This window comes from Cnephaeus nilssonii (genome assembly GCF_951640355.1).
Source record: "Cnephaeus nilssonii genome assembly, chromosome: 4".
Classification (NCBI taxonomy): Eukaryota; Metazoa; Chordata; class Mammalia; order Chiroptera; family Vespertilionidae; genus Cnephaeus; species Cnephaeus nilssonii.
This window is the reverse complement of record NC_137075.1, coordinates 74,529,476-74,556,634: the sequence shown is the minus strand read 5'-3', so window position 1 is coordinate 74,556,634 and position 27,159 is coordinate 74,529,476. Positions and strand designations below refer to the sequence as shown.

Here is a 27,159-nt window from a genome sequence, read left to right as displayed (position 1 = left end):
GACAGAATGAATATTCAGAATAAAAAGCTTGGACCCTGAGGTCATACTGACTTGGAGTTAGCCATGATAATCTTAAGCCAAGTCTCAGGTTTTTCATCTATAAAATGGGAATGATGGTACCTACTTAATTGGGTAGGTTTGTGTTCCCTTCCCAGCCTCCCAACATGAGTCTCTTACTCTGCCCTCTTATTAATTCTAAGTTTCCCCCCTCCACTCTCTGCATAAGCCACATGCTCACAGAGGGAATTTGCACAACTGTTTTCAAGAGAAGCTATTCACTGTCCACGGTCAAGGGAGCTGGCTAACTCATGCTTCCAGACTCAGCTTAATGTCACTGCATCATGAAAGTTTCTCCTGATCATCTCCCACACCACCCCGTAGTGAGTCTTGTTCTCTGCCTCTGTATGGCCTTGTATCTGCCAAAGTTGGCCCTTATCACACTGTCTGAGATGTGCTTTCTGGCTTTCCACCAGGCCATGAACTCAAGTCTTTCATCTTTGAACCCCTGCGACCCAGCTAGCTAACTAGCTTCTGATAGCCTCCACAGGATTTGGTTTTCATCCTCTGGAGGCCTAGATGCGAGAACTCAGTACTGTTTGTAAGACTTGGAAGTTGTGTAGTAACTCCTGTATTCATCCTTACTTGGTTTATAATCCCCAATGAAGAATTCACTTTCCATACTTGCGATCTACGCCCCCCCCCCCCCCCCGCTCCATCCCTGCTCTCCAAATAATTATATCAGAAGGCCTTAGCAGGGTGGGAAGCTTTATCCCAGTGGGGCATTCACACCTGGCTTATTAAGTCATAGGAATGCATTCAGCAGGTTCTAGAGATGTAAAGCGAGAAACCCATCTACCTGCAATCTGTGGACTGCACCACACTCTTTACCAGGATAAACCCGTGCTTCAGGGAGGTGCCTGCAGACACAAGAGAATCTTGCAGATAATTCTGCCTCCTTTCCCCCAGGATTCTACTATCTGCGATCTCAGCACTGGGACTCAGGGGGACCTTTTCTCCCACTTAACTTCCTGACAGGTACATACATTTATTGTTGAACTTGTTTTCCTATCACGGCAGAAGGCCTTTAGGGTTGTCACTTTCAGGGAGCTTTGACTATTTTAGTGTGGAAAAAAAAAAGCTACTAAATATTTTTAGTAAATGTCAAAAAAACAAAATAGAACTCACTGTGCTCCCAGGACTACATTAAACAGTAATTTGTCCTGAGGTGGGGAATGATTTTGTGTAGTCAGGACTTCCTCTATTCTTGGGGCACATTGTTTTCCAATTTAATAGTCATCTTTGCTGCAGTTGTTGTTGTTTTTTAAATTCAGTGGAATATAACCACGAATACTTATTTCTCACTCACTTTTCACATCAGCAGATACAAGGCTGCTTTGGCTGGGTTCTGCTTGTTCTGCCACATAGACCAAAAGAGCAGCAACTCTTTGGTAACTGCTATTCTGGTGACAGAGAGGACTCACAAGAGAGCTGGTGGGACCTTGTGATGCCTCTTAAAAAGCTCTTCTGGGAGGTGTTACACTGCTCATGTTTGATTAGACAAAGCAGGTCGTGTGGCCAAGACCAAAGTCTTCGGGGCTGAAATGTGTAATGCTCTTACAAGGAAGTGGGTAGGGTACCCTAGGAAATAGCACAGCATCCACCATGTTCATGAACATTGTCATGGCCTGGATGAAATAACACTGTACCTTACAGACAGAGATTCTGGAGAGAGCATGAGCCAGAGTTATGTCTCTTCAAATGATGAACCTGATTCTGCTGCCTGCCTCTTTGGTTGCTGTTTCATAACTCGATTCCCACACATTTGTATTCCTTTCCTGTTTTCAGGGGATGATGGAACACAGACCAATCCTGAGAATAGCAGCCAAGAAAACAGAATGAAGGCTCGCTGCCTGTCCTGCTCATCCGTGCTTCTGAAGGCTGTCTGGGGACTCTTGATCATCTTGTCAGTGTCATCGTCTTGGGTTGGAACCACACAGATTGTAAAAATTACTTATAAGAACTTCTACTGCCCATTTTTCATGACTTGGTTTTCAACAAACTGGAACATTATGTTTTTCCCAGTCTATTATTCTGGTCATCTAGCCACTGCTCAAGTAAAGCAATCGCCAATGAAAAAATTCAGGTAGGTTTTATGTTAAATGGCCAATAGGAGGTTTTCTAAAATATTTTCATGCAAATATGTATGTTTTCATCTCTTTGGAATATGAACTGAGTTGACTTGGGGAGTGTGGAGATACAGGACCTAAGGTCGGTAATGAACACTAGGAAACAGGGTAATTCCTCTCCTAAAAAACAAAACAAAACAAAACAAACAAACAAAACAAAAAAAACATTGTGTGTCTACAACATTCCAGGCACTGTACTGGTGCTTTGTATATCTTGCCTTATTTAATCATCATTGGTGATAACATCCACCTTTTACAGAAAGGTTAAATGACTTGTCCAAGGTCACACACTTATAAATAGAGGAACCCAGATTTCTATCCAGACCTATTTATCTCTGAAAGTCATGTTTTAAAAGAACACCCAGTGTCTCAAGCCCAGAAAAGAAAACTCTATATTAATAATAGAATTGTTACAAAAACATTTGCTCCATGTTCTGGACACTGTGGCGCCTAAGCCAATGAAATGACCTGATTCCATGCAAAGGGAAGTTTGGCCCTGGAATACTCTGAAAGATGCCATTCTTTGCTGACTAGGAGCACGTGTCTGTTGGTTTGTGAGCCTTGAACTTGATAGCGCCATGGTTCTAGCAGTTTCTCTGTGCTCACCCTGGCTTCTACAGCCTCACCTTGGAGCTTGGGGAGTTGGCAGGGCCCCTGGCGTCCAGCCCTGCACAGTACTCACGCAAGGCGAAAGCAGCTTTGGGGTCAAAGTTCCTCTGCTAAGGGACAGATTCTCGGAAAGGAAAAGCCCAGAGCTAAGGAATACCTTCTAGGACAATCACTCTGATCACCAGGGGAAAGCAGTAGTCAGGCCCCCCGTGGATGGCAGTGGGAAAGGGCCAGTTCTCTACACCAGCTTGTTGCTCCTCGGCCGAATGACTATCACTTTGCCTTGCGGGAGACAAAAGAACCTTTCCTTCTTGCCCAGATAAAGAAAAGAAGGAATGGCTATTATAGTTGGTGATTATAAGGCTATTCTTAAAAACTTCACAAATGGGCAAGGGTGTATCTCCAACTTCTATTTTCTATCACCAGCTTGGAGTTGCCTGGGAATGTTAAAGTCACACTGTGAGCTCATTTCCCATGTGTGTCCATGAAAATTCAATGATAATCAATGAAAAATAAAAATTTAAAAATAAATATGTTCTGGTTCAGAGGAAAGGAAAAGCCTTAGAGCTATTTGTGATTGTTAAAGATATTTTGTATTTGATTCCCATCAAAATAGACATGATCTTGGGGCATAAGGTATTTTTAAATCATACTATTTTAATAAATGATCACAGAGAGCGTGATTATCAGACTAAAATTGTCCTTATTTGAAAATACTTGTGTGCACCCATGGCAGGCGTGGCTACTGGAATGCTCCTGTGGTTTAGACACACATGCTGATACAAACAACAGAAGTGTAGTAGGGGAAGTAGTACCTCAGAAGGCCTCAGAGCAAGCCAAGTGGTTTTCATTTAACATAACCCAAGAGGCTGCTGCTGACAGAGGTGTTTTGGCAATAAGCTTCATCTCCACCACATCTCTCATGTCGGGCTAACTATGAATTTAGCGAAACCTGTGATTTGATGGGACACCTCCACCTGTTCGTGCAGGTAGAGTGAAGATGACCATTTCTAAAACCGAGTCAAAGAGCTGTTGTCAAGCAGGGAAATTGTCTTTGAAGGGAATATTCCCCAGGGCCTACCTCCAGCTGAGAGGCAAATGCTATCAGAAAACTCTGAGATCCTTGATCTGGTTTCCCCTGTAGACCCATCAACACCATCGGCCAAGAAGGTAACTGGGCAGAAGAAGGGGAAAATGAAGTTAGTGTGTAAGACCAGGAACAGAATTTGTCCCACGGCGCCAGACCCTCTCACTCGTTTCTTCTTTTCTCTTGAATGGCATGAAAGCATTTCCAGTTTTTTTTCTTATCACTAACATGGAAAGACATTTTAATCAAGTATCAAATCTAGATGGTTACAGTTGTCCATTTGGAAGTCGTTTTTGATATTTCCATCATTCCATTTATGTACTATCAAGAGAATTCAATTGCCTCAGGTGAATTTGAAATTTAAGAAGAAAACACACACAATATACTCTAGTTTGAACACAAGTGTTTTCTTCAGGAAAAAAGTCTCTAGAGGGAAATATCTATTTGGCTATGTCAGGCATTGATGAAATGACATCAGAAAAGGGTCAATAACTAGCAGGTGCTGTAAGGATGATGGCTGTGATTAAATTATCAGTGCCTCCAACTTCTAAGCTTCTGTCCAAGTTTCTCCGCCTCTCAATGCCGCTTGTCTAGAAATTCTGCTCCCATCAACCCAAGGAGAGACACACTTTATTTGCTTCTCTGTAGAAATAGATTCTTTTTTGAGTCTTTGCATTTCTTTGCACCTTAATGCTTAAACAGCAGAAGGTTTTACATGGGTGACCTGGTGTTTGAATGGAGAGCATTTTTAATTCCTGCAACAGCAGTGACAAATGAAGAGAAGACTGGCAGGGAGAGAAAAAGGGAGAAAGAGTGGACCGATTAGGTAGTCAATAGCTGGGGGACAGGGTGAGCCAGGTGAAAAGAACAGTCTCTGTTCAAGGGGCCCTCCCACAGCAGTGCTTTGCTTGGGGTGGGGGGTGGTGTCTGCATGTGTGTGTGTGGGGGGCGGCTCTCCCTGTCCATGTGCCTCCACTGGTCTTCCCCTAGGGGTCTAACATTCACTTGCGAGTATACAAAGTCTTTGATCGAGGGCACTCAACCCAGCCTGATGGTGGGCTCTGGGAAGGAGGAACCATCACTGGCTAGGGCCAGTGATAAGAAAAGACATTCTTTAATCAGAAATGGGTTTGTTGTGGTTCTCCAAAAATGTATATTGAAGGCATTTAGTAGTTGTAGATGTTAGAATTAACCTATATCTCCCAATTCTAGCTCTCCCTGGCAGACTCTCACAGAGCAGATCCCTTGAAAATACAGAATACAAACTGTGTGCCCAGGATGTTCTGTGGGAAGTCTGCTTGTTCTATGTGTGGCTTTAATTCTAGTATCTCCATGGTTGTAGGGTTTGAGAGAGGCCATCTACTTTCCTGTGTGTGTGAGCACATGTCATTTGTGTTTCCTTTACAAAGGCTTTGCCTTTGGGTTACTTAGTCCCTTCACTAAAGTTTTGTCTCTTTCAAGGCAAAGTTTACCTTTGGAGAATCGTGTTTTCGTTTTATGAAAATTCTTCTCTTTGGTTATTTCCTGCATGAAAGGAAAACACTACACAGTTTCTATGTGTGCAAATTGCATTTTTAACCTGCCTGCAATCTCTAGTCTGCAATTCCCAGCATTCTCAGCAACATTTTCTATGAGACTTGATGTCGAAGGCCACACCCCTGTGCTTAGAGCTTCGCCACTTTGTCACTTCCCCCACCATGAGGTCCTCCTGCTTCATTCATGAGACTAGCATGGCTAAGGATTACTTTGGTTTGCAATACTTTGAGGCACAATTATTTGTCTTCAGAAAATGCTAGAAGAAAAACTAGTACTAGTACCTTCTAGAGCCATGTAAATATATGTGCAAACATTAGTAACCTGTTGCTTTGAACAAGGCATTTAAATTACTCTTGAAAATACAATGCCTGGCACATGATAGTTGCCCAATAGATGTCTGAATGTTCATGAACAACTGAGTGAGAGAAAAAAATAAAGCCGAATTTTCCCAGAAGCAAGCCTTTTTTCAGTGTATAGTCAAATAAGCAGTTATTCTATCACTTCCATTACTGCCTATCTGTATCACTGGCTTGAACACTTTGATTAAAATTGCCCCTTGGGCTAAATAATCAATTTAGTCAGAAATCAAAGTTTTAATCGAAGTGACTATTTTTGTACAATGAATCCAGATGATTCCTCCAAAATAGCCAAATGTTTGTATATAGCAAAGTTATATCTTGTTGAGTTTTGTTTTTCTTTTCTTTTTTTTTTTCTGGTTTAAAATGCTGGAGAAAAAAGAAATTAGCCAATTGGGCAGATATATTCGAAAGAGGCATAGTGTCTTAGAAAGAGTAGAATTCCAAGCTATGTGTGTCTTTGCAGGATATTGAGACTGAGCGTTGCAGCCTGTTTACGCAGTAGCAGCCATCTGGGTCCTGACGCATTCTCCCCTTGGGAAAGAATCTTCTCTCTTTTTCAATAGCTAGTAATCCCAGCAACCACACATTTCTGTATTTCTCTGGGCTTCCCTGAGATTGTTGGGCAACAGCAGAATGGCCGCCCCAGTAGTCTCAAGCGCATATCTAGATAGGAGAGGCCTAGCTCTGTGCCTGGGGAGATGCAGGTTTTTTGCATGGAACCCTTGTGGCTGTAGGTGGCAGTACAGGGTTCAGTAGGTTCCACAGATGACCAATGAATCCTGAATGTTCGGTGCTCTTGCCTGGGAATGGGTGCCAGGAGTTAGACAACACAAGATGTGTCGCAAGCAGTACCTGACTATTCACCTCTTTTTCTTTCCTAGGGAATGCAGTCGGATTTTTGGGGAAGATGGTCTGACGTTGAAGCTCTTTCTTAAAAGGACTGCTCCCTTTTCTATTCTATGGACTTTGACGAACTACCTGTACTTACTGGCTTTAAAGAAGCTGACAGCCACGGATGTCTCCGCTCTGTTCTGTTGTAACAAAGCCTTTGTCTTCTTGCTGTCGTGGATCGTGCTGAAAGACAGGTTCATGGGAGTGAGGGTAATGGCATAATTGATTCAATGCGCGAGGCCGCCCTTGGTCATAAATCCTGGCATCGGGAGAGCTGCTTTGTTTCATGGAGTTTCTGTAAAACTTTCCTATTGGTTCTGAGTACAAAATGGGATTTGAAGATGGATTAGGATACCCAGGCAGTTGCAACATCATGAAAGGATAAAGAGATTTCCATTGGGCAGTCAGCTGATTTCAACAGGAGGCACTAAAACATGGAAAATAAGTTCTTTATTTCTTCTTCTTCTTCTTCTTTTTTTTTTTTAAAGAATTAATTGTGTGCTCAACTCCTGTCCTCAGGAAAGAAGGTCTGAGCAAATTAGCCACAGTAAAGATTATGATTTGGTTTTTTCAATCAACATATGTTGGGATAACTCCCTCATGTTCCTCTCCCCCAGAGATGGAGTTAATTAATATTAGTGTAAGTAGCCAAGATAAAGAAACAGTAGTTAAAGTCACTGGTGATGGCACAGTGCTGTTAAAAGTGGCCATATATCCGTGTGACTAATCTAGAAATGAAACTAAAAACAACAACTTGTACTTCTTGGTACAAATTAACTGAACTGCATTAAATTTCGACCAACCACTTCAATTCTGAGTTTACTCCTTTCAAAAGTAACATGGATTTTAAAAAATTGTTTTTGTATGCTTAGTCTATATTAGATTGATTGAAAGACATGCAAATTTAAGGAGTCAGATCTCATTTATATAATCTAGCATGCCACCATGATTAAAATATTGAGGAAATAATTCTTTAGAAAGAGGTTTAAATGAATAGCCTTTTCCCAGAAGATAAACATCACATAATTATTGTTCCCTGAAAGAGATGTCCATGATTGTATATTCTTGTTGCAATTCCAGGGCCCTGGAATACTGGAATTACTGTCTATATTAGAAAGCTTATGATCGCCATAACTCTGAAAACTTTTTTAAAATAGTCAATTAGCAAATTCTGGTTGTATCTTTGGAGATGCTGCTCAGAAATTCAGGACTCAAGATTGACATGAACAAGAAGTAGAAAGCTATGTCAGAAGACAAGATAACAGCCTGAATCAGCCCATGATGCCATTAGAATATACCCACACATTCCACCAGCTGATCTTAGATGTGACACCAAAGGGAAGCTTCATGTTTTATACGCGGAGCACTGGTGCTGGCTGTTCACCATCAGATACCCTGACAAGTCCTTGAGAGCAGGGACCTTCCCTATATTGCTCACTGTTCCGTTCAGGAGGAGCTACATAATTTGTGGGGCCCAGGGCAGAATGAAATGCAGGGTCCCCTGTTAAAAAGTATTAATGATTTCAAGATTAAACCATTAAACCAAGCAGACCATTAAACCAAGAATGGGGCCCTTCTAATCATGGAGCCCTATGCATCTGCGCAGGTCACATGCCCAAAAGTAGGGGCTCAAAGATATTTGAAGATATAGCAAATGAACTCATCTTCATTAAACCTTTCTCTTTTCTACTTCCATCATGGATGAACCATGAGAATTTGTCAGAAGAGGGGGAAATAGAGGAGCATCTGAATACCAAAAGGAAGTCAGTACATTGACTATTGGATTTACCAGTGAGAAAACGAATTGCATTAGAGTGAATGAATGCATCCAACTATGGAACTTCCTGATGCAAGAGGTTTTATTAAAGGAGGTTCAATGTTTATTTGAGGTCTTTTAAGAAAAAAAACAACTCAGCTGTGTAACATTTAAATCACAGATTTGGTAAATCTGCCTAGAGGCTACAAACCATTGCCATTTTAAAATTGGTATCTGTAATGGGTTGAATGGTGGTGCCTAATAAGGTGTCCATGTCCTAATCCCAAGAACCTGTGAATATGACCTTACTTGGGAAAAATGGTCTTTGCAGACATAATTAAGGATCTTGCAAAGAGGAGATTATCCTGGATTATCTGAGTGGCCCCTGAATCCAACAAGAATCCTTATTAGACACACACACGGAAGAGACACGCAGAAGCGGAAGAGGCAATGTGACCACAGAGACAGATTTTGGAGTGATGTGGCCACAAGCCCAGGAAAACCGGGGCAGCCACCAGAACCTGGAAGAGGCAAGGAATGTATTCTCTCCTAGAGGTACCCCTGGGAGCATAGCTCTGCTGGATTTAAACTTCTCACCTCCGGAACTGGGATAGAATACATTTCTGTTGGTTTTAGTCACCAAATTTGTGGTAATTTGTTACAGTAGCCTCAGGAAACTAAATAGCATCTGTAAGTAATAAGACCTGATAGAAAAAATGTTGAGGAGTCCATAAATAATTGTTATAAATATATACATAAAGTAAGACATCAGAGATGGCAAAATGGTAAGCATTAGTGTCAGGCATGCTGGTACAAGTCAGATACTTTTCTTGTTAAATGACAGGCATTGGGAAGGGTATAAACCATGTTTCAGAAGATTGTCAAGGTGTAATTTTAATGATGCCCAGAATCAGGCCAGGGAATAGGAGAAGCACCAGAACGCATTCAGCATTTTGCCTTTTGACAGTCTCAGCAATTCTTTTCCTCCTGAGACATATTGAGAACATGCATAATTAGGTCATTTGAGAAATTAAAGGAGGGCAAACAGAATACTGACAGTATAAACACAGCTTTTATTGGCCCCGTCCACAAATAATCTAAGCACAGCCTGTAAGTGCCACCTCACTTGGACTTCTCTTTTACTAAGTAGAAGTTAAAGGGTCATCAGATTAAAATTAATATTTCTGACTGATTCTTGAGGCTTCGGTAGTTTAAGAACAAATCATTTTTGGATTATAATTCCATTTGCTTGACCTCAAGAATGGTTACATTTAAGATTAAATATATGGCCTATTTTTTATGTCAAATAACACCGTGAACAGAATGAAGGATGCCTTACGTTACAATATCAGTAAAGATGGCTTTACCTGGAGCAACAGTTGGCCAGAATTATCAATGCTCACATAAAAACTAATTTTGTATTATGAACAATTTACTAGTTTGTTTCTTTGGACTATTGATTGACCTATAGATGGAAAAGTAATCTCTTATGCATTTAGTTTTCTGCGATAAAATCATTTCAACCAATTTTCTGGTAAACTCTGGTGTGTTAGGAAACTCATGAATAGTTGCTTACAGCTGATATGTGATCATCCCATGGGAATTAGTCTAGTTCTTTAAAAGATCATTTTTTAATTGCAAAGATGTTGGTGAGAATCCAGTTCTTGGAGCTTTGGTGAAAATGGGTGTTTTCCCATCTCCGAGATCTTGCCTTGGGTAGCTAGCATTCTTCAATCCATGAGAGGCAGAGAAACCACCTTAATAAAAAAGGGGTTTCTCTCCCCCACCCCCCAAAAAAGAAGGGTTTTCCTTAAAGAAAACCAGCCACTGAGTTGGTTTTTCTTCTCTGTCGCTGGTGTCTATTTCCCTCCAATGAAAAGTAAATGTCACACTAGAAAGTTAAAATATCTTCTTTCAGATCTTGCCCTTCCCTTATTTTTCATATTATTAATTGATTTTTTTCTTTTATTTTTTAAATTTCCTTGAACATCTGAAGAAAACTGATGGGTGGTAAATGGTTCAGTAGACACCAGTTTTGTTTTTGTTTGTTTGTTTGTTTGTTTTTTTAGCAGATTAAGGAGATGAATTCATATCCCTTTAGCTTGGCACCCACATATTTTCTAGCTATAATTGGGTCCCTATACAGTTAACTTCCCAAACTGTGGCTCTTTTGGAGACATTCCTACATGCACCAAGAACCAACTGGAGTATGCCAGTTAGAGTGAATCTCTCATTGCTTAAACTGCACTTCTCTGAATTCAAATTGGGCTCCAGAGCGCTCTAAATCAGGACACTGGAGCTGAGCTGCTGCTGATTTGTGCCAATATCATACATTTAGATAAGATTCAAGATAACCTTTCGTTTCCATCTTGTCTCTGGTTGACATTTATGCAGTCGCTGTTCATTCAGGTTAGTGCAGAATCCTCTACCCAGAGCCTTGATGGTTCCTCAAGGAGGCAGCTGAGGATGGACAGTGAGACTAATCCTTTTCAACCCCCTCTTGGGGGAAGAATGATTTATGAATACAGGAAGTGTGGGGGCTCTGATTTATGTCCAGAAGGAATCCGTAACCCCTTCACCAAGGTGTAGTCAATAGATCCACTCTATACACCGCCCCCACTCCCCCATCCCCGCGCCCCCCCACCCCACACACACACACACACACTCACACACTTTAGTCTTTCCTTCTGGCATTTCTTTTCCTTATTTCCATCTTGGTCTCATTGAGATCATTTTCAAATGGATTTCATTCATATAAAAATAGATGTGTATGTGTGGCAGGGAGTAGGGAGTGGGAATCTTGGTTGGAGGCTCTGCACCCCTTGGGTCTGACCAATTCTAGGGATCCACCCTCCATCTGTCACACACACACAGTGGACTTCCCACCTCTTTCACTTCTCTCACTTCACTTCAAATCCTGACCAATTTCATTGGCTCTGAATAAAACAGATGGTTCTTTTTGTGGAACCTAAATGTAACATGTAAATATGTTTTATGATTTCGTATAGACATGGTTTCTTGAAAATACTCTATCTAAATATAATCAGAGAAAATAGGATGATCATTGGAGCAGGTCTCACTGGCCAAGCCATTAATGTGTATCTCACCTTCAGCTGCTGACCTTTAGTCTTGAACTTGAGTACAGCCCTGCTGGCAGGGCAGCTTTGAGGCCTTTCACTTTAGAGGCTGCTGTCGGCTTGGGCCTCCCCATGCTCCACCCAGTTTCAGGAACAGTTGACCACAAGGCAAATTAAGGAAAGATGTTGGGGTTACAAATAGAAATAGAAGCAATTAAAGGTTCATCTCAGTACCCTGAACCCTAGAAGGGCTGATATTGTTATGTAAATAATAATTCCGGAAACCATTTGTCAAGGGGAAACCCAGTGAATGTAATGAGGCTGGAAATCCTCATGAAGATTCAGAAAAGGGCTGGACCCTTGTGATTTTTGAAGGCCTGAGCCAAAAGAGGGGGGAAAAGACCATACAAGAAAACAAAAACAGCCAAAAGCCAGATGCTTCTCTAGCCTTTGTCTGTACAAACGAATTCTTTAAGAGGTGGAAGGAGCTAGCTTTCATGCGGGGTCATGGGTGGTCTACAGCACAGTGAAAGCACCAAATGTTAACCTTCACGCCTTCTTGGGCTTCAGGAACAGGCTCCAACAGCCTCATGGTCCCTCCAATTGGCCCTGCAAGTTGATGCGGAGGCTCTCAGAGGGGTTTGAACCTGCAAAGGAAGGTAACCATCTCCGGAGGTGATGTCGCTCACGTGGCCTGCTGGGATAAAGGCTCAGCATGATGTGAGAGGACCGAGAGGGTCAGAAAGTTAAGAATGAGGCATTGTCAGTTTTATGGTCATTGGTTAGTAACCTTCTCCCGCCAAACAGATTCAGGTGATGGTAGTGGTGGAATTTCCGTCTTAGTTAGACCCCTCTGGTCGGTGATGGGCTGGAATTGGAATAGGTTGTGAGAACCGAGTGTCTGTGGAGCCGAGGGGGTGGCACCAGCAGGTGGTGCGAGTTCAGCACAGGAGTCCTTCCTGTGCACACTCAAATGCTCGGTTTCACCGTGTGGCTGTGCACATATGAGCACTGTTGACACAGTATTTAAGGCACTGGCTTCCTGCAGGCATGTTTCCAGTGTCCTGAGCCCAAGAAGAGTCGTCTGTGTTTTTTCTGTTGAGAACAAACTATTAATCCTTCCTTAATGACTGATTAATTCTGAAAATGCACGTGACTCAGATCTGTGCTTGTGTTATTTGTTCTCTGGAAGTTTGAAGAGTTGAACCCATGGAGCCAAGCAGTGCCACTCTGGGACCATCCGAATGACGCTCCAAAAGGGACTTCCACCCAATACGCTCCTGCATTTCCTACATTAGCTGAGATCCCTTCTCTTAGTTCCAACTGTGTAGAGAGGAAAATTTTTAAAACGTGGCCATAGAGAACGTATTCTATCAGATAGTTGTGGAATTTAAATTAAAATGTGGAAAATAAGTTAACTTATCTTTCTCCCCAGGAAACCTATATAACCTATAAATGATTAATCTATAAACGGCTGTTCATAGCAGAGAGAATTTTTCTAACATCTCAGATATTCAGATTTTCATGTTTTTAGAACTTAACTAACAGTGTTGTCTGACCTCCTGAAGTGAAAAATGCTTCTCTCCATGAAGGCAATTGAAAGAGACACTGCTGTAATTGATATGTCAATTTAAGTGGTCCAGCCTAATATCTTCACAAGCACTTGAATATAAAATGTAATGGAGGTTTCAAAGAGGCTCACCCTGCTTCTAACTTCGAATTGCTAAAGATTATGTAATCTTTGTCCATATCTAATTCCTACCTTGAGGAAAATTTATAATAGTAATATTATGCCTATACATTTTTACTAATGGATGACTCAGAAAAAGAACAGTGCCCAACTAGGCCCAGATGCTGGGGATAAACAGTATTGTTTTCATCCCTTTCTAGACAGTGATTTTGTTTTGTGCTTTTTGTTTGTTTGTTTATTTGTTTGTTTGGGCTGGTTGTTTTCATAATTCCCTAAACCCAGAATTATACTAGTATATGATAGAATACTTTTAGTAATTTTAAATATGAAACAACACACCATGTTAAAGTTCATTAGGATTAACATTGTGTTCTTTTAATCCTGTTTTGTTTATTTGATTAAGAAATACAACTAATGCTTGGCCAAAAATCAAACCAAAAAAACCCCACAAATATAAATTCAAATTTATTATCCTACAAGTTCAGTCTTAGGGGGAGATCTATGTGTGCACCTGAACACTTTAACTCGTGGACATCATTAAAACACAAAGCAAATCAGAAAACGCCAGCGTCTAAAGAGCCTTTTCATTCTCTGAAATCAGGCTGCCCAAAGAAATGTCTCAAATCCCTGGCTGAACTGTAAATGCACAAAACAAAGAAAATGATAGCCCTCACCGAATTTACAGGTCTAGATAACCCCCCTCCTCATGTTTATTTATGAGTCTATGACTCCTTGTTTAGAAAATTTCCTTGACACCTCATGGTGTGTGTATTAAATTCCATTCCCTATAGTTGGAGGCATAGTCTAACTAGAACACATGCCTGGAAGCTTCAGAGAATATGATATTCACTCAGCAAGAGAAACACCTCCCATCAAGCAGCCTCCCGGATAACACTTTATGAAGACAGTTTTTCACTGCTGACACATCGGCGTCTGCTCTCAAGTTCTCCTGCTGTTTTTCATAAAGGACACTTTAGCATGGGGCTGGCTCTGAAACCCACTGTGCACTTGCTCTTGGTGGTCATTAACAAAAGAATTACTTCAGCGGCATCTAAATTATATGTGTCATCATTAACATACATTGCGCTGGCCTTGAGCAAGTCTGCAGTTATATGTTAAAGATCTGCATTTATTGTAATAAAGAATTCACTAATAATGTTCAAAAGGGCAAAAAAACAACAACAACCCACAAACATTAATCACATGTGAAAAAGCTGTCCACAGAGAAATTGATTTACTTAGGAATACTCAAAACTGAAGCTTGACAAAATTAATCGTCACATGTGCTTAAATTTCTGACAAAGTTGCATCTTGGTTTTAAAGTTGGTGAGACAACCCTTGAAATGCCGGAGTTGCTCAAGTTCAAGATAATTAAAGAAACAAGTGCAAACCAGCATTTCACAAAGGGGTGGACTCCTGTTTTAAATATACCGAGCATCATATCAATTTATAGTAAACCATTATGATTGCTTAAATTATGAACATTTCACTTTATGCAATTAACACTCTAGAATAATTAAATAAAATTATTCTGTGGTTTAATTTACATGAAAACAAGAGGAAGAATTGGCCTCCATTTGATATTCCAAGTGACAGTGCAAGCTTGCTCCTTATAAACTATTATGAAATTACTCACTTCTGTTTTCCCCTTGCCCTATATGTTGCCTCTTAGCTGCATCAATATATCTCCCTAATCAAATCCTCATTATGTGGAGGTAGTCAGAAACATGAATTGATCCAAGGGGCTGATTAAAATGTATGCTAAAATATTTGAAGAAAAAGAATACAGTATACATGAAAAGGCATAGAACTGATTTCCTATTGACATTATTTCACCAATATGGGTGTAAATCTCTAGGAAGTTGAACTAAAAAATTACACTAAAATTATTAGTCCTTGATTTGAATGTGAGCAGCTTTTATATTCTCTGCCTGGATGTCTCATGAGTATACCGATTTCTTGTTAATACTGACCCTTCTACAATTGAACACAGATGTACCCAGGTAATTGGGTTTCAGAAAGCAATTTAGCAGCTTTCGTGAAGTTTTCAATTGCTTGCTCAGGGATACAGAGTCATCAGTTGTTGTTTTTTAATTTATTTGCATTCTATTCGACAGATAGTTGCCACAATAATGGCAATTACGGGCATTGTCATGATGGCGTATGCAGATAATTTCCATGCTGACTCAATCATAGGAGTGGCATTTGCAGTGGGCTCAGCCTCCACATCTGCGTTGTATAAGGTACGTTGTGCACTGTCTTATGCAGTCGATTGCGATTTGTAGCTTAGACTTAATAAAGTGAGGAAGGACAAAGAAAATCTTGACTAGAAAAACATAAAGATGGTTTCATGATGAAAACCACTTACTGCGTACTTGCTAATGCTGGGCACCTGCCAGAAAATTTCACCTGTATTAATGCACCCTTATGAGACATAGGTGCTTCTCCCCGATTTCAAAGATGGAACTAGGTTGGAGGAAGCATTTAGCAACTTCCATGAAGTACTCAATTGCTTGCTGTGGAATATGGAGTCATCAAAAATGTTATTTCTTTGCATTTGGTGTGTTAATATCGTTTGAATGACAGATGAGGAAACTAAGGCTTTGAAACATTAAGTAACTTGCCCAAGGTCATCCAACCAGGAAATAATAGAGCCAAGGTTAAAACTTGAACTGCCAACTCCAAAGCCCTTGCTCCATGGCCCCACCCCTCCCAAATCATCAACCAGTTGTAGAGGGGCTGAGAAAAATCTCTCTTCTCTTTAATTGCTACCGGTGGCCATTATTTTAACTCCAATTGAAGTGTTAAAAATAATAAACTGTCATTTGAGAGGTTACCTTTTGCTACATATCAACTCTGTGCCACAGAAGCTCATGTTATTAGTAAAATGAAAAGTCTCTTTTCCTCTCTGAAGGATACTCTGGGTCTGCACTAAGTCCTCACCATTCTTTCTTCCCCGGAGCTGCCTGTCATTAATGAAAATTCTATTCAGAGCCATTGCCCTTAACTTCAGAAGTGAGGACTAAGAGAGCAGACCTCAAAGGTTATTCCCCGAAGCTCCACATTTCAGAGCCAACTTTCTGGATGTAGCTAAAGGACTATTTCACTTTCATCTCTCTTGGTGTTTCAGTGAGAAAATTCTCTCTGAAAGGCAGAAAATGCCCTTTGCAACTTTCCTGGATGCCTGTTCTGATTATTCACCAGCCCTGCGGCTCGGAGGACACTGAGCCTATTTCCATACTGACATTTCTTGGCCCATTGATTCTGTGTGACAAACTTGACAAGTGTTCACTCAATCGCCATTAGTGTCTAACCTGCCCCCAACTGAGACTCCACTGAGGTGTCTGATGTGACCAAAGACTAGCACGTGATCAAGGTCTCTTGACTGCATCTCTCAAAAGAAAAAAGTTCGATTAAAATGAAAAGCAATATCTGGCATTCTCCTGACCATGTTTCAGATGGCTTCATTCGGGAAGTGGTAATGTTGGCTGGCATGCACAAAATAATATGTGCACCTTTGAAAAAATCTGCTCCATTCTCCACTGTTGGAGGGTTAATAAAGGAAGCAGAGGAGTTAAAAAGCCAAGAAATATGGACTAGAGTACTGGCTCCCCTTTACCCCCCCCCCCTTCACCCCCTGCCAGCTGGATGTGTGACTTTAGGTTGACTACTCATGCCTCCTGGCCATCTTTCTCTGTACACAGATTTAGAACCCAGAAAAAAAAAAGAAAAGAAAAGAAAAGAATTGTTAATCTGGAGAATAAACACAGTTTTTGTGAAAATATTTTAAGCTCTGAGAGAAAAGTACTTGTAAATCCAAGGCATCATTATTATTTCTCTCAGCACATAATGACAGGCTTTCTCTGTCCAATATAGTTTTCAGTATCTGTCAAAATAAGAGCGAAATGAATCCCAGGCTGGAGGGGAAGAATTGACAGCATCTCAATCGAGAAGATTTCTCAGGGTTTCTCTGCTTTTGTTTATTATTCGTCCTATACCCATCACTGATCGTGTGCATAACACAGTGTGCAGTATCCCATCAGTTTCCAACCCCACAAGGAATTTGTTTTATGGCTTTTGCTGCTTCATCTGAAGGTTATAGAGAATTTTCATTCCTTATCTCAATGACGCCTTAGATGTCATTGTTGAGATAAGGAATTAAGGAGATGAGGAGATGGCAGGTAAGAAGATATGGAGGATAAACACTGGGCCAGGTAGTTCCCTGTGCAGATGAGCAGACCTTGCCTTTCTGATGCAGCCAGACCTCCGACAGTGTGGCTTAAGAGTTTCCTTCCCATTCCAGGTTATGTTTAAGATGTTTCTCGGAAGTGCCAACTTTGGCGAAGCGGCACATTTTGTCTCCACGTTGGGTTTCTTCAATTTAATCTTCATCTCCTTCACCCCCATCATTCTGTATTTCACCAAGGTGGAACACTGGTCCTCCTTCACAGCTCTGCCCTGGGGCTGTCTCTGTGGGATGGCAGGGATGTGGCTGGGTAAGTGACCCAGGCTTTGCCTTCCATTCCCTATGTCACTCGACCTTTCCTTGGATAGTTAAATTATCATATTAGATTATTCCCTTGGGTGCCTCTGTCCTCTATTTCCCAAATTTATTTAGGGTTGATTCATGTTATTGAATGTTTAGAAGGTTCTTTACGGGCTATTGCTTGATTAGATCTGAGCTCTCCAACTGGTGTGCCTCCCATGGGTTACATTGTGAGCCTGAGGCCCAGGCCACTCTGATCACCACTGCTCTTTAAGCAGCCTCGTCATGCTTCACGATGCACTGCATGATGTTACTGTGTTCCAAGTGTGCCACGGTGTGTCGGGCAGAGGGATAGGGGGACACTCTCATTCAAGGAACTCAAAGTGGTTCAAAATGTCTGGAGCACCCAGGGCAGGTGGAATGGGGAGGAAGAAAGGTAGGAAGGAAGGAAGGAAGGAAGGAAGGAAGGAAGGAAGGAAGGAAGGAAGGAAGGAAGGAAGGAAGGAAGGAAGAAAAGAGGGAAGGAAGGAAGGAAGGAAGGAAGGAAGGAAGGAAGGAAGGGAGGGAGGGAGGGAGGGAGGGAGGGAGGGAGGGAGGGAGGGAGGGAGGGAGGAAAGGAGAAGAGGACATTCAGGAGGGAAGTGGGCTATGGAGGACCTGGGAAGCCACGTGGAACAGGTTGAATTTAAAATCCATTTACTAATCTCTCAGCAGGGAGATGACAGCCTCACACCTACAGCTTACATAGCCCATTCTAGCTGAGTATAGAGAATGAATTTGAGATAGCAAACCCTCACAAAGTAGGGCAAGAAGGCAGAACTGGGCTTGGTGGCTCAGCCAAGTAGGCTGTACCTAGTCAATGACCAAGAAAAAGTCACCCAGACTCTTTTTAGTAATATTCTTTCTCCCAATTCCCTATATGAGTGTCGGCTTCACCTGAGCAACTAGGGGCTCCCAGTTTCAGGCTGTGCTCCTGCTGTAGGTTGATATGAGAGGAACCTGAAAAATAACAAGCCTGCTCTTCTCTGGCCAAGCAGTTGAACACATTCACCCCTACCCCCCCATGATTCAGGCCCTTTACTCAGAATCGAATTGTTTTCATTCTGCTCCTCTCTCCTCAGACCACCTAAGACAGCCCCCTCTGCCCACTCCACATTTACCCACAAGACTTGGCCTGCAGGACATCTGCCAACCCTCACTTAATTTTCTTTATCAAGGTGACATCCCCTGAAGCATAATCTGAAGCAGCACTGCAATTCTTAGAAGAAAAAAAAGCCCTTATTTTCCTCCCCCATAGGCACTGGGTCTTCTTTTTCTACTCTGGCCCGGGCCCCTAAGGGGAGGTCTTAAGAAAGACAGGAATCGCAGCAAGAGAATAATCAGATGCTAATTGTTGGTCCTTTGAATTCTACTTTTGAAGGCCAAAAATATGTGGTGATGACCTGTCATAACCTTGGCTAATTTAAGTAGAAATCAATAGGAGTGTTTCCATAAGACGAAACATCCCAATGAAAAGCACCTAGATGATTTCCTGGCCAAAACCAATCTAACTGGGAACAATCGAAATTTCACTGACTTGTGGCCCCATCTGTGTGCACATGAGCTCCAGCTTACTGCAAAGTAGCCCTCCTCCAGCGTGTATCCCTGGACAGGCTCCTGAGCAAGCCTGCTCGGGCTGGACACTATGGTCCTCCCCCAAGCAGCAAGGTCTTCACACTCCCCTGGGTGCAGTGTGACAGCACAGTGAACTGATCACTTCACCTCTTTGCATTTGCTCCATACACCCTTTGTCAGCCAATTGGCAAGAGGTCAGGCAACCAGAGTGGCAGAGGAGGAGAAAAGAGTAAGAGTACTTCAGGTGAGATACCCGTGCATCTACCTCCAAAATCAGAGGATTAATTGACCAAAGGTGCAGATAGCTTAAAAGGCATGTTTAACAAAGACAGTGATACTTTTATGTTAAGAAAGAAAGCACCCAGCATATCAACTCCCCTTTATCCTCCTTTATTCTCTATATCCTCCTTTCTTTTACAGTCTTCAACATCCTGGTGAATGTCGGCGTGGTGCTGACATACCCGATCCTAATCTCCATTGGGACACTGCTCAGCGTTCCTGGAAATGCAGGTACTGGTACGATTTGACATGCGCACAGTAAGTCTCCTGCTTGTGTTTGTTTTACACTCTGAGCTGTTTCTTTGAGCAATTGTGAATTATGTCCCTTGCCTGGGAAGATGTTTTTAAATATCATGAAGGTGGCAGACAACAGAATAACTATGCAACAGATTTAAAATTTGCAGCTACAAACACTGTCTTTACTTGGTTGTGCTTTTAGAGTTAAATACCAAATGTATCATTTGAGTTTCATGTAGTCTCCCTGACAACCTAATTTTGTGGTATTTTTAGAGGAAATCCTACGGAAACAAAAGGCATCCCAACATAGGACTCTCAAGTAAACGTCACTAATGAAAGTGTAGGAAATGCACAGGGTGTTGGCTCCAATCAGACTATCCATGGGGAGCTGGGGAAGCTTCTCCCGGGGGCACAGCAGATGGCTCTCTTGTATAGATATAGGAAAAAGCAATTTGATTCTCTTCAGGGACAAGAGGAGAAGCTATTTTTCCAGGATAATCTTTCTAATGAAATCTTTCAGTGGAACAAGTATTGGAAGTAGGTTATCTGGATGACTCTACAGTCCTTCTAACTTTAAAATTCTACGTTTCCAAGCCTTGGTTAGCCATCTTATTTGTCTCAGGACAATAAAAAAAAAATGTTTCTTGAGCACTTACTATGTGATCAGGATTGTAGAAGAAACAGGAAAATGATATTATTGTTCCCTTAAGAAGCGTATGCCTGCATTTGGAAAATAATACCACCATGCATGAAATAACTTAGAACTCTACAAAGTAATTTATGATTAAATGTCAAATTGTGTAATAGATTCCAAGGACTATAAGATAGAGGAAAGGAATACTAAGTAGGAGTGGAGCTGTCAAAAAAGTTTATTCATTCATCCATGTGTTCATTTATTCAATAAATGATTTCTGAGCACTTAGTATAGCCAGGAACTCTGAAAACACTGGTGATACATCCTGAATAAGGCATAGTCCCTGATTTCAGACTATGTATTAACAGAGGGAGACAAAAGGAATTGAGTAAATACAATATAGAGAGAATTGCTTTGACAGAGGCATGTATTGAATGCTCTGACAGGAGGGGCAACCAAGAAGGCTTCAGGCAAAAAAAACTAAACAGGCAGATCTAATGGGGGGTTTAGCTGGACGAAGTGGATATGAGGAGGGAAGGGCATTCCATGGAAAAAGAACAGCATTTGTATGACCAACAATTCCACTATTAGGTACATACCCCCCAAATTAAAAACAGGGACTCAAAAATATCATTGTACACTAATGTAAATAGCAGCATTATTCACAATGATCCAACATGGAAACACCTAAATGTCCATCAACAAGTGAATGGATAAACAAATCATGATACATACAATGGGATATTATTCAGCCATTAAAAGGGAGAACGTATGACTACATGATGCAACATGGATAAACCTCAAAAACATCATGCTAAGTGAAAGAAGCCAGACACAAAAGATCACATAGAGCATGACTCCATTTATATGAAATATCCAGAATAGGTAAAGCCATAGAAACCAACAGTAGATTGGTGGCTGCCAGGGGCTGGGGGCTGGGACTAGGGGGCTGCTTAATGAATACAAGGTTTTATTTCAAAATGATGGAGATGCTTTGGAATCAGGTAGAGGTGATGGTTGTACAACATGATGCATGCACTAAATGCCACTAAATCCACTTTAAAATGGTCAATTTTATGTTACATGAACTTCACCTCAATTGAAAATTTGTAAAAGAACAGCATGTGCAAAAGACCTAGACATTAACAGGCTTGGCTCATTTGAAAAATCTTCATTGGGCTGATGAAACTGGAGAAGCACGAAGGGACACAGAGGAAATATCCTAAGAAGTAAAACTGCAGAGGTAATAAAATCAGATCATGGGGGCCTTGAAGGATAAGTATGATTTAAAGATAAGGAATGCAAAGCAAAGGAAGGGAACACTACAGATGATGGTATAAAAAAAGGAAAGATGAGCTTGAAAGAACAAGGAAGACGTTTGGAAATCTCTAGAAGTAGCACCAACTTTGGTCTTTTCTTTTCTAAAAAAGCTTAGAAAGAGTCGTAGACAGTGACTGACCTGATATTTCTTACTTAGCTGTGGATCTCCTGAAGCAGGAGGTGATCTTCAATGTCGTGCGCCTGGCTGCCACCATCATCATCTGCATTGGGTTTCTGCTGATGCTCTTGCCGGAGGAGTGGGATGAAATCACCCTGAGATTCATCAACAGCCTGAAGGAGAAGAAGAGCGAGGAGCCTGTGGAGGACATCGCAGAGTCCAGTGTCCACCTGCGGAGCAGAAGCAGGGCCAACGGGGCAGTGTCTATACCGCTGGCTTAAGGAGGGACACATTCTGAATGCACGTGTCTGTATATTCTGTGAATATAATAAAATTTTCTCACTACCTGTATACTCACGTGATGGTATTAACTCTGAATTTGGATAAGTCATCTGTGAAATAAAGCCAACAATAAAAGTTTACATTTATATGCTTATCAAGGAGGTGTAAATAATCATAATAAAATTTTTTATTAAAACATTCATCCTTGTTCTATTTCTTCTGGGTTTTTTTTTTTTTTGGGGGGGGGGGGAATTTTTCCCCAGTTCACAAAATTTTCTGAAAATATGCCATTCTATAAAATTTTTATGTATCTGTGTCATTACCTTTTTCCCACCTGGAATTGAGACTTTTTTATTCAGAGGAAGTTGCTTAAGAGGCAAACACATGAAAACACACACTTTATATATATATATATTTAAGTCCAATAAGAGCCTTAAATTTGAAAGCTGGAAAGTACTAGTAACTAAATATACCAACAGAGCACCTTCTTTCTACATGCAAGACCTACATTAGGAACTTAGAAAAGGTGAGGATGTAGAAGACCCCATGTGTACTTACAACATGCTTGTAGTAGTACAGAGCACAAGAGAGGTTACAAATACCTCTAATAGGAGATACACATCTGAAAATGGCACAGTGGTGCTAGAGAGGACACTGTTACCAACCATCTCAAATGTCCTTCACCACCAAGTTTTTGAGAGTCATTTATATTTGCTGTCACTTCTTCAACTCCCATTCACTCTTCAACCCACCTGCTCCCATCATTCGCTAGCAAGTTCACTCCCCAAAGTCACCAATGACCCCTCTCTTGAAAAACCATATTGACACCATTCAACCCCCACTTTATTGTCCTCTCTGCAGCATTTGACACTCTGACCATTCCTTTCTTCCTGAAATAGTCTCTTCTCCTCGATCCCACTATAATCTCCTTGTTCTCTTCCTCTCACTGGTTGCTTCTCTGGGCTCCTCTTCCTAGGCTGATCTCATCATTGGCCTTCTTAGCATCTCACTCCACATTTTCACTTGGGGATCTCGTCTGCTTTCATGCATCAAATGTCATTCAGGTGGTGGTGGCGGCTTCAAAATCTTTATCTCCAGCCCAGATTGGTCCTCTGAGCTTCAGATTAGACTATCCAAATGCCTTCTGCACTTGGCTGCCTCATTGTTCACTTTAGATTCCAGAATACAGTTGAATTTATCATCCTTCCTCTCCCTTGTTTCCTGTCTAGGTTAATGGTACCACCAATCACTAGCTGCCCAAGGCAGGGATCAACCTTAACTTCAGCCTTCCTCACCCCCACATCTAAACCATAAGTCTTGTTGCTTCTCTTTGTTAATATTTTCAAATCTATACACTTCCCTAGTATGTTACCTATTCTCTGCCTGATCATCTCTTTCCCTGATTAATGAAAGTCTTTACATTGGACTCTAACTCCCAGTCTTGGCTCTCTCATCCCTCTTGAGCCTTGCAGAGTGACTTTTCTAATATATAAATTTGACCATTCTACTCTCTTGTGTAAAATACTCCAGTGGCATTTCATTGTCCTTAGAATAAGACCCAGCCACCTTTGCATGTCCATTTCACAAACTATATTAGATCAGTCTTAGCTAAGGGCAGGCAGACTCATAGATGAGATTAAAGGCCAAAAGAGGCTAAATGACACAGCCTTTGTTGTGTTTCTACAAAATGCCAACTTACTAAACTGATAAAAGACATTTCTTCCCTAAGAGGCTGGTTAGGGCAGGTAGCAATTTAAAATAATCTGCATTTCTGGGAAATTTAGTGCAAGAACCCAAGCCTTTCTGGTTTTTTTGTTTGTGTGTTTGTTTGTTTTGTGTGTGTGTGTGTGTGTGTGTGTGTGTGTGTGTGTGTGTGTGTTTTGCTATTCTTTTTCATTTAAATGTCCCCAAAAGTGTAGGTGAGACAATCCCTGGACAAGCAGAGGGGACTCAGGGTTCCACACCTTCTGGCTGGGCATCATGGTCAATTAAAACCTTGACATTTTTTCATTTCTCTGTCATTTTTTTCTTTTTGGAAAAAGCAATGCTAGTCCCCTGACATAGATAGATACCATGACATTAACTAAAATAATCACCAGGGCACACTTTAAGCTTCATGAAAAATGATACAAAATAAATGATATATATTATTAATAAATGTGAGTTAATTAATAATCTAGGTGGAGTTGGTTTTGACTATTTAAATGCCATATTGGCACAAACATTGCTCCTGTTTTGTTTTTAAATTACTGTTAAACAACAGTAATCACTGACTAAACCACTCCGGTATTTTGCCATTCATTACTTAGCATGACATTTAAAACTGCATTTTGACATGTTTAAGAAATGAGTTGTTTTGTTCTTTTGGATGATTCATTTTGAAAAATGGAGTCAGCTATCCTGGAAAGCACTAATTCAGCTAATGACTGATCACTGTCATCAGGTCAGTCTATATTAAGAAACACTTCCATTATGGTATTCCTTCATTTATCCATTCAACAATTCTTAAGTTCCACTTCCAGCTCTGGAGTAGGGTGTGATGTTAGGTGACCACCACTGGCCTCTGCCTGCCTCTAGAGCAGCACTGTCTGAGAGAACCCTGTCATCCCAGGAGTGTCCTCTCTCTACACCATGACGGATGGGACACGAACGTATAGGAAATGGTCCCTGCTCCTGGGAACTTCAGCCTTCACAGGTAAGTTGTTACCACAACAATTAAAACTGCAACAACTCAGAAATCTGTTTAAATCACTTTGGGAAGGTGAGATATCCCCTGTAATTCAGGTAAAGTAATCATAAATAAAGATAATAATACCTTTCCTTGCTTCCTCTCATGGTCATTGTGAGAGTCAAATTGGATCATGTAGTTCAGTCACTGAACGAATATGACTGTGCCTACGATGCACCTTCAATGAGTCAAGTTCTGATGGGTTTGGAGGATCTGACATGGTCCCTGCCCTCATGGGTGGAAGTGCATTGTTGGGGTTACTATGGTCTTGTCTTTTCATCCAGACCCGGTTCCTTCCCAAAGCCCAGGCCATGGCTCTGCAGTGACTGAGCAAGCAGCATAGTTCAGGAATTGAGAGCATCCATGTTGCAACCCAACTGCACTTCTCAAATTGTGACTGGCTAATTACTAACCTCTCTTTGCCCCTTGATTTCATCATTAGTAAAATGAGGATATTAATACCTATCATTTGAGGTCGTTAGTATTTATCCTATCTAATAAAAGAATAATATGCAATTAACCATCAATCCGCTATACCCACAAGCCACGCCCACAAGCCAATCAGGAGTGAGTATGCAAATTAACTCAACCAAGATGGTTGTGGCCAGGGAGAGAGCAGGAGGGAGGCTTGGGTTTCCCCGGCAATGGAGGAAGTCAAGCTTTCCGCACACCCTGGCTGGCCCAGGCCTCCACTTAAGGCTACAAAGTTTCAATTATAGAAGATAAATAAATCCCAACAAAAATGACTGCTGCCACAGAGCGAGCAGAAGGCTTGGCTCCACTTCAGGCTACAAAGTTTCAATTGTAGAAGGTAAATGAATCCCAGATACCAGGGCCTCCGCTTGGGTCACCGGGGGGCGTGGCTGGCCTGCAAACCACCACAGACCCCTCTCCCAGGCCGCCCCATGCCCCAAAGGAACCCCACTCTGATCCGGGACACCCTTCAGGGCAAACCAGCTGGCCCCCTCCCATGCACCAGGCCTCTATCCTATCTAATAAAAGAGTAATATGCAGATTGACCATCACTTCAACACAATATGGCTGCCCCCATGTGGTCAAAGATCCTGCCCCCATGTAGACACAAGATGGCCACCACAAGATGGCCAGCAGGGGAGGGCAGTTGGGAGGGACCTGGCCTGCAAGGGAGGGCAGTTAGGGGCAAACAGGCTGGCAGGGGAGCAGTTAGACATCAATCAGGCTGGCAGGGGAGTGGTTAGGGGGTGATCAGGCTGGCAGGCAGAAACAGTTAGGGGCAATCAGGAAGGCAGGCAGGCGAGCAGTTGGGAGCCAGCAGTCCTGGATTGTGAGAGGGATCCCCGATTGGAGAGGGTGTAGGCTGGGCTGAGGGACACCACCACCTGCCCCATGCACGAATTTCATGCACTGGGCCTCTAGTATAATAATACAAGCATAATATGCAAATTGACCGAATGGCCCAACAGCGGAATGACCAGACTACCACGCTATGACACACACTGGTGCCAGGTCAGCCAAAGCTGGTGGGATGCCATTGGTAGGGCGGCCATCACGCCATGATAGCCCCACAGAGGGAGGCCCAGGCCAGCAGCAGGCAGGGCAATCAATGGGGGACTCCATGATGTCCCCAAAGAGGGAGGCCCAGGCTACCCAGCTGGGGCGCTGCGCAGGTGGGTGGGGCCTCCCTCTGCAGGGCGATCCATCCTGGGGCTTCTGGACTGTGAGCTTAACACATTGCCAGACAACCTAGAAGTATTAACTACTGTTAGGATTTCCTCTCTCTGCTTATCCTCCTCCAACTCCTTCTCCAGAGCACTTACCCACAGAACTATGCTCAGCAAAGTCACAGAACCTGGCGTGCAGAAGGGAATTTTACCCAAAATAAACCAGAGCAACAGGAGAAACACTGGAGGAAGCAACACAGGGTAGCGCTCCCACGTGCGCGGTTCCCCGCGGCACTGCATCAGGGCACGCTGGCCCAGCCGGCGGAACTAATTGCCTGACAAAAAGCCCGACTGGCGACTTGGGCTCTGAAATTGAAATCACCTCAACCCCGTTCTGATCACTTCACAAACAAATTATAGGCAAATCATGTTGCTCCTCCAGGCTTTGCACGCCTGTTAATTTTGTGCAGGCGCTTTGTCAGGATGCACTAGAGGACAAATGCTTCGGAGGACAGTGCAAGCGATAGAAGCGTGAACGGTATAACCGGCCAAGCATTAGAATGTTTCTGATATTTAAGTACAAATCCTCTTTCTTATCCATAAACCCTGGTCGCAAATACCAAGAACACC

General features: G+C 42.0%; 1 protein-coding gene across 1 annotated transcript in view; it reads left to right on the top strand.

Moving 5' to 3' along the window:
* Positions 1-22,160, top strand: part of SLC35F4 (solute carrier family 35 member F4) — a gene marked incomplete at both ends in the record, with an annotated part of 155,039 nt that extends 132,879 nt beyond the window's left edge. Inside the window, 6 exons of the mRNA XM_079768011.1 lie at positions 1,846-2,143; positions 6,659-6,878; positions 15,309-15,434; positions 17,495-17,687; positions 19,712-19,801; positions 21,919-22,160. Of these exons, the coding sequence (XP_079624137.1) occupies positions 1,846-2,143; positions 6,659-6,878; positions 15,309-15,434; positions 17,495-17,687; positions 19,712-19,801; positions 21,919-22,160 (1,169 nt within the window). The remainder of the gene's footprint in view (positions 1-1,845; positions 2,144-6,658; positions 6,879-15,308; positions 15,435-17,494; positions 17,688-19,711; positions 19,802-21,918) is intronic.
* Positions 22,161-27,159: the final 4,999 nt, after the last annotated feature.